A 14312-nucleotide genomic window follows, 5' to 3' on the forward strand; every position below is an offset into this window, starting at 1 on the left:
CAGGGCCCAGGGTTGTTATGGATGTAATCCAACCCAATAACGGCTGTCTTTTACTGTCCAATAGGGTGCGGGTGGTGTACCTCTCTTTATAGCATCCTTGGTACCAACTGAAAACATTAACACACACTGGTGAGGAGTCACAATGGCAGATCGAGAGATGCCAGCGGGCCTGCCACTTGTAACAGATCATGAATCTGGACAAAGTTGGTTAAGGGCCACCGCCTTATTTTTCAGGCCTGAAGAAGATGTCAGACAGGCACAGCATCGCCTGAGGGGCATAGGGAAAGTTTCCAAGTGCTGCTCGAAACATTAGGCAGGCCCCTGGTTTCCTGTGATCTACATCAACATTTTGCCACTATGCTATGTATTCCCTTGCATGTTGACAAAACCTAAGGCCCTGATTTATACTGTTTGGGGCAAAACTGCACTAACGCAGTTTTGCACCAAAAATTTTAGCACCGGCTTGCACCATTTCTGTGCACCAGCCGGGCACCATATTTATGGAATGGTGCAAGCCGGTGCAAAGGGTAGGCTAGTGTTAAAAAAAAACTGACGTTAGTCGGGTGGGGCTGGCGGTATGGAAGAAGGGGGTTTTGCACCAAAAAATTACACTAGGCAGGTTAGAGTAAAAAAAAAATTACTCTTATCTGCCTAGAGTCATTTTCTGATGAAAAACCATCTATACCACTTAGAAAAGACATGCCCACCACCCCAATGGCCAGCATAGGGGACCAGGGTCCCCTGGGTATGGTCATTGCACCCTGTGTCATGTATGGGGGCCCATTTCAGGGCCCCCTTTGGCAATTTAAAAAATAAAATAAAAATAAAATAAAATACTTACCTGAACTTACCTGGGATGGGATCCCCCATCCTCCTCTGTCCCTCTGGTGTGGGTGGGGATATCCCTGGGGCCTGGGGATGGCACCTGTGGGCTTATTCCATGGTGTTCCACCATGGAAATAGGCCCACAGGTCCCCTAACGCCTGCCCTGACCCAGGCGTTAAAAAATAGGGAAAGCAAGCTTTGCACCATTTTATGACCCCTCCTCCCTCCCATGCACCATTTTTGCACGGGAGTATAAATATGGCGTTAAGGCCCTAGAGTCATTTTTTGCACGGGAACACCTACATTGCATCTCATTAAGGCAAGGTAGGTTTCCACGTCCCAAAAATGACTTTAACTCCATACATTTGGTGCACCGGATTAGAGTAAAATAAAAAATGACGCTAATTAGTTGCAAACAGAGTATAAATATGCCCCTAAATGTCCTAAGAGGCTTTCATCTTATAGCAAACTCATTTTCGTACCTTTCTTGCAGTTCGTGTAGAAATTGTTTTGCAGCTTCTGGGTCCTTCGAGAGGAAGTTTTGATATATGCAAATTGACTCTGTGAACCTCATTAATTCTGTAACAGACATGGTGCTCTTCTGCAAAATATTAGTAACTCTGTAAAAAAAAAAAAAAAAAAGAGATTACGGGCTGCAGAACATCGCCTTTCATCACAGACAGACTTCCATATTCTGTTTTTGAAAACTTGATTGTGGTTCTCAAGAGGTGACATCCTAGTTTGGAACCATAAGTGCTAGATTATATAAAGGACAATATTGGTAGGAATCCATAATTAGAATTTCTATTGGGCTACTAAGAAATGTAAGAAACAATTGTTGTGAGGAGTACTCAAACCAGCATCACTTTTCACAAAGTGAGCAAGAACTCTTTGTTATATATGTAGAAATTTAAAGGGATTGTAATATTGGTCCTCCCCGGGAAGTGAATCAATTGTTTCCTACCCATAAGTGCTATGCCCCTTATCAAACAAAATGGTATGGATTCTAATTAATTTTTTACATTCTTTCAGGAAACCTGATGCATAATCTAACCGAAGTAAACATCTGGAGGATAGATTTGTGTTGTGCTTCACGGTACTCACACTAGGATTGACTACTTTCTAATGTAAGGTTTCCAACTGCAGTGATGTGTAAGATCAAGGAGGGTGATTTGAAATAACACTCACCTGTATAAAAAGTGCATAATTAAGGTCTGGAATCTTCCCCATTGAAATGTTGGTGGTGGAGTCCTAACTGGATCAGATGCTCAGAGGGAAAGGCTTATAGTGGCTGGGATTGGTACTTACTTTGAGGATCAAGGGTTAAAACAGGGTTGTATATTGGCGCCTTTGTTATCTTATTCATATCTGGCAGACCTTAACAGTGTTATGGCAGAAGTTAATACATTCCTAGGCTAGCTGGTATACATTTGCAATGTCTGCAGTATGCTGATGATACTATTCTCTTTGATCACACAGCAGTAGGAATGCAACGAGTGCTGCATGCCTTGTCACATTATTGTAATGAAAATATGATCTACATCAATGTCTCTAAAACCAAAATGATGGGTTTTGGGAGAAATAAACTCAAAAAGAGGGCCTTTGTATTGGGCCAGGACAAAATCGAGTCCATTTCCAGCTTCAAGTATTTAGGTGGTGGATTATGACTTCGGCAAATGGAAAAAGCCGTCCACAGAAGTCCCAACAGTCAGGTTGCCCCCAGTGTGGCCACCTTCCAGCGGGCCCTATTAAGAGTTTCCCACTGGGTCAGCAGGCAGAAACGGTGTTTGCACCTGCTGGCCCAGCCAGAAACAGCCTACAACTTTGCAGATGGCTCACAATAGAGCCAGCGGCAATGCTGTAGTGCGCAGGGTGCACCAGCACCTGTTGCAATGTTCACTGTCAGCAAAGCAGACAGTGAACATCACGACGGGGCTGGCCAGGGAGGTCCCTGCACTGCCCATGCCAAACTCTTGAAACAAATGCCAGGACCAGACTTGACTGCAAAGCTGATTCCAACATTGGCATATGGCTCGCAGATCTTCAAGGGCAGTCTAGGATCCTGGTTAGATAAGGCACAGTGCCGATATTACAGATGATTATAGCAGCACAAATTTGATTTGAATCTAATTTAAGTAAGTAAGCAATCTTGGTGGAGGTAAGATATTAGAATAGTTTGCAAAGCTTAAGGCAGCTCCTCCTGGTTCATTGAGAAGTTTGATTTGGTTGAGCAGACAGAATAGTAAGTCGGCATGGATGGAATATACCAACAAGTCTATTTTCGCTGCAAGAGTCAATGAAATTGTTAGTCTAAATCTACCTCTAAGACAGCAAGCTAAGTTGTTAATAAAAAACAGAAGGCAGAGATCCGGAGAGGAAGACAGACTGGAGCTCGCCACAAAGGCTCATGTTGATTCATGTAGTACTTTTTATCAGTCCCCTGAGCGGGACTTTATCTGTCCAACCCGGCGAAGCTGTGTTGGAAAAAATACTTAATCAGACTGAGGTGTGGGATTATACCCTTAGAAGCCTATAAGTATGGCCAGGTACTGGCATACCTGCATTGTAGATTATGCAAGTACAAATTAGAATCATTACAGCATATAGTATGCATCTGTAAAGAATTGAGCTAATTGAGAGCCTTTTGGTTGACCCCTGTGATCCGAATGCTAGGGATTCGGAAGTGCCAGAGTGCAATTGTTGCATGTCTAAATGGGGTTTATCCCCAGTTACCTTTAAGATTCCTGAAAGTCTTGAAAGAAGCAGCCAAAGCTTTGAACAGTACTGCCTCATCTTGTCTAAGTATCTGTTATTATCTACTCTGCACCCCGTCGAGGTTCACACCTCATTAATATCTCTGGGCATCGGTTGATGGCGATTGGGCGCCCACTGGCTGGCTCCTGTGATGCTAGGGATTAGTAAAAGGTCAAACTATAACTGTCACATCCCCAAGTGTACCATATCCCTAGTTTCCTGTAATATTTTGGAAACTTTAGAAAGAAGACAAAGCCCTAAACAGGACCTCAGTACACTGTCTCAGTCTCTAAATTTGATGCACTTTTCAGACATTCGTATTTTAATAACATCCAAACAGGACCAAATGGAGATTTTAACCTGTTGGGTGACTTGTATGTAACGCTAAGGTGTCCCGGACATAACTGTTATGTCCTATCAGGCCCTCGGGGGAAGCGCTGGCGCTCCCCCGAGGGCCTCCTTCCCACCCCCCCAGGGCAGGGCTGGAAGGGGCATCACTTCCCCTTCCACCCTGGCCAACGCCCCCCCCCAACCCACATCTACTGACGTCAGCGCGTGATCACCCACTAGGCACCAGGAATTTTGTTTATGTTGTTTTTTGTAATGTTTTAGGTGTCTGGGAGCGGCCCCTTGGGCAAGGGACGCTCCCCTAAGAGGGCATAATGTTTTTCTCAGTTTCTGCCCCCCTTGGGGGCAGATGAGACGATTATTTATAGGCCGATCTGCCCCCATGGGGCAGAAGCCACAGCGATGCAAGGAACGTTTTGCTCTTTGTTTTTTGTTTTAATTTTTTTTTTGTGGGGGTCAATGCACTGTTGGGCAGTTTTTCCCCTCTTGGGGGCAGATCGGCCTATTTTTTTTTAGGTCGAATCCATTTAGCGCCTGGGGTCTTGTGTGTGTGTGTGTGCTTTGTGTGGGGGGTGGCCCCTTGGGCAAGGGTCACCCCCCCCAAAGGGGGCAATATATTTTATGCCCTTGGGGGCGGATCAGCTTATTTTTCTTAGGCCCATCTACCCCCAAGGGGGGCAGAAACCACCAAGATTCCAGGGATTTTTTTGTTTGTTTCCTTTTTTTGTGTTGGGGGGGTACCCCCTTTGGCAAGGGTCGACCTTCAAAGGGGCAATGCACTGTTGGGCAGTTCTGCCCCCTTGGGGGCAGATCAGCCTATCTTTTTAGGCACATCTGCCCCCAAGAGTGGCAGAATCCACTTAGCACCAAGGATCTTGTGTATGTGCCTTGTGTGAGGGGGTCTCTCCTTGGGCAAGGGTCGCCCCTCAAAGGGGCAATATATTCTATGCCATTTCTGCCACCCTTTGGTGGAAGACTGGCCTATTTTTTTAGTCTGGGGCAGAAGACATCAAGACACCAGGGATTTTAATTTTTTCCTTTGCTTTTTTGTGTTGGGGTGGGACCCCCTTTGGCAAGGGTTACCCACCAAAGAGGGCAATGCACTGTTGGGCAGTTCTGACCCCCTTGGGCCTATTAGTTTTAGGCCCATCTGCCCCTAAGGGGGGCAGAAACTACTAAGGCGCCAGGTATTTTTTAAGTTTTGTTTTTTTCTGTGGGGGGCGGCCCCTTGGATTCAGCACAGTACTGGTGGCCATTTCTGCTCCCTTGGGGGCAGATTGGCCTAGTTTTTTTAGGCTCATCTGCCCCCAAGGGGGGCAGAGACCATAGACATCAGGGAAAATTTCTAAATGTTTCGTCACCCTCCATGCAAGCCACATCTCCCTGGACTCCTCCGGGTGTCTAGTTTTAAAAAATGTATGGGTTTGGTAGGTTTCCCTAGATGACCGCTGCACCTGGACCAAAAACGCAGGTGCCTCTGCAAAAACAGTAGTTTTGTAATAGATGATTTTGATGTGTCCACGTTGTGCTTTTGGGGCATTTCCTGTTGCGGGCACCGGGCCTACCTCCACAAGTGAAGTACTATTTTTATCGGAAGACTTGGGGGAATGCTGGGTGGAAGGACATTTATGGCTCCTCTTAGATTCCAGGAGTTTGCATCACCAAATTGTGAAGAAAACGTGTTTTTTGTTTGCCAAATGTTGAGATTGCCAAAGGATTCTTGGTAATAGAACCTTTTGAGAGCCCCACAAGTCAGCCCATTCTTGATTCCCCTAGGTGTCTAGATTTTGAAAATGTATAGCTTTGCTAGGCTTCCCTAGGTGCCGGCTGAGCAAGAGGCCAAAATCTACAACTAGGCACTTAGCAAAAAACAGGTCTGTTTTCTTTGGGAAAATTGATGTATCCATGTTGTATTTTGGGGCATTTCCTGTCCCGGGCACTAGGCCTACCCACAAGAGTGAGGTACCATTGTTACTGAAAGACACAGGGAAATGCTGGGTAGAAGGAAGTTTGTGGCTCCCCTCAGATTCCAGAACTTTCTATCACCAAAATATGAGGAAAAAGGTGTTTTGTTTGCCAAATTTTGAGGTTTGCAAAGGATTCTGGGTAACAGAAACTGATGAGAGCCCCACAACTCACCCAATTCTGAATTCCCCTAGGTATCTACTTTTCAGAAAGGTCCAGGTTTTCTAGGTTTTCTTAGGTGCCGGCTGAGCTAGAGGCCAAAATCCACAGCTAAGCACTTTGCAAAAAACAGGTCAGTTTTCTTTGGGAAAATGTGATGTGTCCATGTTGTGTTTTGGGGCATTTCCTGTCGCGGGCACTAGGCCTACCGATTTAAGTGAGGTACCATTTTTATCAGGAGACTTGGGGAATGCTGTGTGGAAGGAAATTTGTGGCACCTCTCAGTTTCCAGAACTTTCTGTCACCGAAATGTGAGGAAAAGTGTTTTTTCCCCAAATCTTATGGTTTGCAAGGGATTCTGGGTAACAGAACCCAGTGAGAGCCCAACAAGTCACCCCATCCTAGATTCCCCTAGGTGTCTAGTTTTCAAAAAATCACAGGTTTGGTAGGTTTCCCTAGGTTCCGGCTGAGCTGGAGGCCAAAATCCACAGCTATGCACTTTCCAAAACAAAGGTCAGATTTCAATGTAAAAATTTGATGTGTCCATGTTGTGTTTCCTGTCGCGGGCATTAGTCCTACCCACACAAGTGACGTACCATTTTTATCAGGAGACTTAGGGGAGAACAGAATAGTAGAACATGTGTTATTGCCCCTTGACTTTCTCGACTTTTTTTCCTTCCAAATGTAAGACAATTTGCAAAAAGACGGCTATTTGAGAAATGCCCTGTAATTCATATGCTAACATGGAGACCCTGGAATTCAGAGATATGCAAATAACCACTGCTTCTCAACACCTTATCTTGTGCCCATTTCGGAAATACAAAGGTTCTCTTGATACCTATTTTTCACTCTTTATATTTCACCAAATAAACTGCAGTATACCCCGTATACAATGAAAACCAATTGCAAGGTGCAGCTCCTTTATTGGCGCTGGGTACTTAGAGTTCTTGATGAACCTACAAGCCCTATATATCCCCGCAACCAGAAGAGTCCAGCAGACATAACGGTATATTGCTGTTTGAAAATCTGACATTGCAGGAAAAAGTTACAGAGTAAGATGCTGAGAAAAATGTCTGTTTTTTCACCTCAATTGTAATAATTTTTTATTTCAATTGTTATTTTCTGTAGGAAAAGCTTGTAGAATCTACACAAATGACCCCTTGCTGAATTCAGAATGTTGTCTACCTTTTAGAAATGTTTAGCTGCCCAGGATCCAGCACTGGTTTCACACCCATTTCTGTCACTAACTGGAAGGAGGATAAAAGCACAGAAAATAGTGAAAATGGAGTATGTCCCATTAAAAAATGCCAAAATTGAGTTGAAAAATGTGGTTTTCAGATTCAAGTCTGACTGTTCCGGAACGCTTATAGTCTGTACTCCTGAAAGGTCTCCCAATAAAAATGGAACCTCACTTGTGTTGGTAGGCCGAGTGCTCGTGATAGAAAGCGCTCCACATCGCAACATTGACACCTCACATTTTTACACTGAAAACTGGTGCATTTTTTTGTAAAGTGCCTAGCTGTGAATTTGGGCTGTAGCTCAGTCGGTACTTAGGGAAACCTAGCAAACCTGTACATTTATGAAAGCTAGACACCTATGGAAATCCAGGATGGGTTGACTTGTGGGGCTCTTACTAGGTTCCGACACCCAGTATTCTCAACCTAGTTGGTGGCATGCTTCATCTTTGGGGTCCCACCTGAGACATATAGCGTGTCAAGAGTGTGCTTTGATAACCAATTACAGTGTTTTTTTCATGAAAACAGACATACTGGTTGGATTTGGCCTGAGGGTGAGTGATGGCTCAACAGATCAAATTTCACAAAAATAAAATGCACTGTTAATAAATGAAAGGCCAAAACCTGAACCAAAGACTCACAGCTTGTGAGCTGTAAAGCCATACAAGGCACCAACAGCTTTACAGGCAATTCATGCTCCTTTCATACATGACACACACAAGATCATTCACATTACTAGCCGTGGTCCCAGAACATTACAAGATTCCAAACAAGAGACAATGTATAGAAAATGTACGCCCTGACAGAGAATGATAGAAAAGGCAATTATTAGTGAACAATCATATATTTATCAAGTACACACTGGATTTGGCACTAGGGTGAGCAATGGTTAAACAGATCAAATTTTATCAACAAGAGATTCCACAAAAATGAAATGTAATAACTGAAAGTTCAAAAAAACGAATCAATGAATCACAGCTTGTGAGTTGTAAAGCTGCATCAATGCACCAACCGCTATACAGTCCATTCACAAACCTTTCATACGTGACATGCACAAGACCATTAATGCTACCAGCTACGGGCCCAGCACATTACAATACTCACATGAACAGACGGAGCCGTTCAAGGGCCCATCACTTTTATACACCTAGATGCCTGACACAGCAATCACACCAGCTGATGGAGTGTGTGGACTGGCATTTGGTTAGCAGTGTTTTGTAGTAGCTGTAGGAAAGTCCTCCTTTTTGCCCTTGTCATCCCAAACATTTTGACTGATACTGGTTGTTACTGACTCTGACTGTGCCCTGGGCACTGCTAACCAGTCTCATGGCCAGTGCTTTGTGTAAAATGGATTATGCAAGTTAGGCTAATTATAATTGGCTGTATTAACTTACCTATAAGTGTAGGAGGCCGGCCTGGCTTATAGTGGATACCTGATGGTACTTACACCTTGTGCCAGGTCCAGTTATCCCTTATTAGTAGATTAGTAGTGTTCTAGAAGCTTAGGCTGATAGAGGTAGCTATAGCAGAGCAGCTTAGGCTGAACTCGGAGACATGCAAAGCTCCTACTATACCACTTATATCATATAGGTACTATATCATAAGAAACACAATACTCAGGGTTACTAAAAATAAAGGTACTTTATTTTAGTGACAATGTGTCAAAAATAACTCCCTTAGGAGGTAAGTAAAATACACAAAATATACACACAAACCAAAATCAGGTAAGGAAAACAGTCAGAAAGTAGTGCAAAATACTGTAGAATACAATAGGATGCAATAGGCCTACGGGGAATACAAACCATATACTAAGAAAGTGGAATGCGAACTAGGCTAGTGTAGTGTGTAGAGGGTTGTTGGGAGTGTAAGAAAACACTAAGGGTGTCCAAGATAACCCACCCCAAGACCCTGGAAAGTAGGAGTAAAGTACTAAGCGTTTTCCCCAGAAACACACTAAAGTCGCGATAGAGGATTTTGCAAAGACCACAACAGACTGCAAAGCACTGAAGACGGATTCCTGGACCTGAGGACCTGCAAAGGAAGGGGACCAAGTCCAAGAGTCGTGAAAGTGTCCCACTAAACCCCAGATGAAGGTGCAAAATGGCTGCCTCCGGATGGAAGAAGCTGAAGATTCTGCAACAACGAAAGGTGCTAGGAACTTCTCCTTCATGCAGAAGATGTCCCACGGAGTGCTGGAGGATGCAGAGTTGTTTCTTTGGCAAAAGACCGAAAACAAGCCTTGCTAGTTGCAAGAGTCACAGTTGAAGAAAAAAGGAGCTGCCCGGGCCCAGGAAGGACCAGGATGTCACCACTTGGGAGAGGAGACAGAGGGCTCCCTCCGCAACGTAGAGAGCCCACGCACAAGAAAGTAGCACCCGCAGAAGTCCTTGACAATGGGTTCAAGAAGACTGAGCACATCGGTCATCTCAACACTACAAAAGAGGGTCCCACAAAGCCAGAGGTCAACTCAGGGAGTTGAGTAATGCAGGAAGGAGTGCTGGGGACCTGGGCTTGGCTGTGCACGAATGATTCCTTGGAAATGTGCACAGAAGCCCTAGCAGCTGCAGTTCACGCGGTGCACAGGATTACTGTCTGGAGAGGGGATGCACGGACTTACCTCCTCCAAATTTGGACAGTTGGACCACTGGACAGTCTGGGTCACTTGGGTCCACCATCTGTGTTCCACGGCCCACGCTCGTCAGGATGAGAGGGGTCCCAGAGTACCGGTGACGCTGAAGTTTGTTGCCTGCTGGAGCAGGGGGAAGATTCCGTCGACCCACGGGAGATTTCTTCGTGGCTTCCAGGCAGTCAGCCCCCAAAGCATGCATCACCAGGAAATAGTAGAGAAAGCCAGCAGGATTAAGCGCTACAATGTCGCTAGTAGTCTTCTTGCTACTTTGTTGCAGTTTTGCAGGCTTCCTGGAGCAGTCAGCGGTCGATCCCTGGCAGAAGTTGAAGAGAGAGGTGCAGAGGAACTCTGGTGAATTCTTGCAAGTCAATATCTGAGGAAAAGCCCACTGGAGAGACCCTGAAAAGCCCTCAGAGGAGGATTGGCCACCTAGTCAGGTAAACACCTATCAGGAGGGGTCTCTGACGTCACCTGCTGGCACCGGCCACTCAGAGGCCTCCAGAGTGCCCTCACAGCTCTGGATCCAAGATGGCAGGGGTCTGGGACACACTGCAGGAGCTCTGGTCACTCCCCTTTCCTTTGTCCAGTTCCACGCCAGAACAGGGACTGGGGGTTCCCTGAACCAGTGTAGATTGGCTTATGCAAGGAGGGCACCATCTGTGCCCTTCAAAGCATTTTCAGAGGCTGGGGGAGGCTACTCCTCCCCGGCCCTTAAAACCTAATTCCAAAGGGAAAGGGTGTAACACCCTCTCTCAGAGGAAATCCTTTGTTCTGCCTTCCTGGGACTGGGCTGTCCAGACCCCAGGATGGCAGAACCCTGTCTGTGGGTTGGCAGCAGCGGTAGCTGCAGAGAAAACCCCAGAGAGCTGGTTTGGCAGGACCCGGGGACCATAGTGGAGCACCGGGGATGCATGGGATTGGCACCCCAATACCAGATTTGGCATGGGGGGACAATGCCAGGATCTTAGACATGTAACATACCCATATTCTGAGTTACCATTCTGAAGCTACATATATGTAGTGACCTATATGTGGTGCACGTGTGTAATGGTGTCCCCGCACTCACAAAGTCTGGGGAAATGGCCCTGAACTATGTGGGGGCACCTTTGGTAGTGCAAGGGTGCCCTCACACTTAATAACTTTGCACCTGACCCTCAGCAAGTGAAGGCTAGACATATAGGTGACTTCTAAGTTACTTAAGTGTAGTAATAATGGCTGTGAAATAACATGTGTGTTATTTCACTCAGGCTCCTGTGTAAGATTTGTCTGAGCTCCCTATGGGTGGCAAAAGAAATGCTGCAGCCGGATCTCCTGGAACCCCAATACCCTGGGTACCTAGGTACCATATACTAGGGAATTATAAGGGTGTTCTAGTGTGCCAATTAGAATTGGTGAAAATGGTCACTAGCCTATAGTGACAATTTTAAAGGCAAAGAGAGCATAAGCACTGAGGTTCTGGTTAGCAGAGCCTCAATGACACAGTTAGGCACCACACAGGTATACACATTCAGGCCACAAACTATGAGCGCTGGGGTCCTGGCTAGCAGTGTCCCAGTGAGACATATAAAACACACTGACAAATAGGGTTTTCACTATGAGCACTGGGGACCTGGCTAGCAGGATCCCAGTGAGACAGTAAAAACACACTGACATATACTCACAAACAGGCCAAAAGTGGGGGTAACAATGCTAGAAAGAGGATACCTTCTAACAATAAGTCCCTATTATCTGGTAGGCCATATAGGCTTGGGGGCCCCAGGATAGATACTACATCCATAGGTGCACTGCTGTGGTGCCCAGTGTCATTTTAAAAGCAGGCTTGCCTTGCTAGCTGCTTTTAAGTTAAGTTGCCAGGTGACTGAGTGAAGGACTGACTGCTCCCCCTGATAATGAGGGATGTGTCATGTGTCAGAGATCATATGGGATCTTACTTTTGTAGACAGGTCATGTGTTTCAAAGTGGTGTGCTTTTCCTTTTGGACCCGGGACCTAGTGTAGGAAAGTACCATCTTTCTTGGCATGTTACCCCCATTTTAACCTGTATGTCAATATGTTTTTGCCTGTCTCAATGGATCCTGCTGGTCAGGACCCCAGTGCTCATAGTTTATGGCCTAATGTGTGTGTGTGTGTGTATAGTGCTTAACTGTGTCACTGAGGCTGTGCTAATCAGAACCTCAGTGCTTATGCTCTGTCTGATTTTAAATTTGTCACTATAGGCTAGTGACTTCATTTACCAATTTCAGTTGGCACACTGGACCCTCCTTATAAGTCCCTAGTATATGGTACCTAGGTATCTAGGGCATTAGGGTTCCAAGAGATCCTTATGGGCTGCAGCATTTCTTTTGCCACCCATAAGGAGCTCAGACAAACCCTTTCACAGGACTGCCACTGTAGCCTGCGTGGAATCATACACACATTATTTCACAGCCATTTTCACTGCCCTTAGGTAACTTAAAAATCACCTATATGTCTAACCTTCATTTAATGAAGGCTAGGTGCAAAGTTACTATGTGTGAGGGCACCCTAGCACTAGCAAAGGTGCCCCCACATAGTTCTGGCCCAATGCCCGGAACTTTGTGTGACCAGTCTCCTGTCCATCACCACCCTAGGGGTGGTGCCCAGAGCTGCTCCAATGTGTCCCAGACTTCAGCCATCTTGTTTTCCAAGGCGTGGGGACACTCTGGAGGCCTCTGAGTGGCCAGTGCGAGCAGGTGATGTCAGAGACCCCTCCTGATAGGTCCATACCTGATAAGGTAGCCAATCCCCATTTCAGGGCTATTTAGGGTCTCTCCTGTGGGTTCTCTTCAGATTCTACATGCAAGTTTCCAGCAGGAATCCTCTGCAACTACTACTTCATCCTATGACCTCGGGTCAACCGCAGACTGCTCCAGAAACCACTGTAACAGCAACAAAGTATCCAGAAGGGCTACTGTTCCTCTGCAACTTCAGCTCCAGCCAGCAACTGCAAGTTTCCACAGTGTGCATGCTCTGAGGACTCCCTGTCTTCACCCTGCACCAGAAGGACTGAAAAAATCTCCAGTGGAGTGACGGAGTCACTCACCTGATCAAGCAGGCATCTTCTAAGTCGACGACCGGTTCTCTTGGACTCCTCTCCTGGCGACCAGCGTGCTTCTTGGAAAACACAGGGTGAACTCCCTCGACACAGAATGTCCTGAGGTCCTGCTGTCCCAGTTTTGAGGAGGTAAGACCTTGCCTTCCCCATCTTCGTGACCTCCTGAGGCCTCTGTGCTGTATTTGTAAAATTCCTTCATGCACAGCCTGGCCCAGGTCCCCAGCACTCTACCTTGTGACGCTCAACTCGCTGAGTTGAACTCCGGTGGCGTGGGATCCTCCTTTGTTGTGCTGCACCAACCGCATTTTGCACCTCGTATGTCCCCATGTCCTGGGACTCCAGTGGGTGCTATCTGGTGTTCTGAGGGCTCTCTGAAGGGCTGAGAGCCCCCTCTTCCTCCTCACACAGAGTTGAGGCCCCCAGGTCCCTCATAGCGCCACTTTGATGCAAAACGTGACTTTGCCAGATCCAAGGCTTGTTAGAGAAATCAAGCACCAAAACTCGCCTGCATACAACTTCTCTTCGTGGGACATCCAGTGCATCATGCAGGAACCCGCTGACATCTTCCTTGGGTGTATTTCTGCAGTCTTCGTCCAACCGGGGACTCTTCTTTTGCACCCTCTTCTGGGTTGGCAGGGGTCCTGTCCTTCCTGGAACTTCTTTCGACTTCTGGACTTGGTCTCCTTCCTTTGCAGGTCTTCAGGTCCAGGAATCCACCATTTGTTGTTTGCAGTCTTGCTTGGTTCTTGCAATAACTCTAATCACGACTTGTAGTGTGGCCTAAGGAAACTTGCAGTACTTTACTCCTGTTTTTCTGGGCTCTGGGGAGGAGTAATTTACTTACCTTTACTGTATTCTTACTCTCCCAGCGATTCTCTACACACTACACTTGTTTAGGGAGGAATTTGTGATTTGCATTCCACTTTCTTAGTATATGATTTGTGTTGCCCCAGACCTATTTTCTCCCATTGCAATCTATAGCATTTCCTATTGTTTGCATTATCCTGTGTCTAACTACTTACCTTATTTTGGTGTCTACGGTATATATTGTGTATAATACTTACCTCCAGAAGGAGTATTGCCTGTGAGATATTTTTGGCCTTGCATCACCCAAATAAACTATCTTTATTTTTGGTAACACTGAATATTGTCTTTACTTGTGTATAAGTACTGTTTAACTATAAGTGGTATTGCAGGAGCTTTGCATGGCTCCTAGTTCAGCCTAAGCTGCTCTGCTATAGCTACCTCTATTAGCCTAAGCTGCTAGAACACTACTACATTTCACTAATAAGGGATAACTGGACCTGGTGTAAGGTAAATACCCA

General features: G+C 45.9%; 1 protein-coding gene across 2 annotated transcripts in view; it reads right to left on the reverse strand.

The window, feature by feature from the left end:
* The window catches only part of LOC138246454 (putative methyltransferase DDB_G0268948), a 398361-nt gene that overhangs the window by 24821 nt on the left and 359228 nt on the right, over window positions 1–14312 (reverse strand). For both annotated transcript variants that reach the window (XM_069201073.1, XM_069201071.1), the window contains one exon: window positions 1308–1445. In XM_069201073.1, the coding sequence (XP_069057174.1) occupies window positions 1308–1445 (138 nt within the window). The remainder of the gene's footprint in view (window positions 1–1307; window positions 1446–14312) is intronic.

Source organism: Pleurodeles waltl, chromosome 7 (assembly GCF_031143425.1).
Source record: "Pleurodeles waltl isolate 20211129_DDA chromosome 7, aPleWal1.hap1.20221129, whole genome shotgun sequence".
NCBI classification, from domain to species: Eukaryota; Metazoa; Chordata; class Amphibia; order Caudata; family Salamandridae; genus Pleurodeles; species Pleurodeles waltl.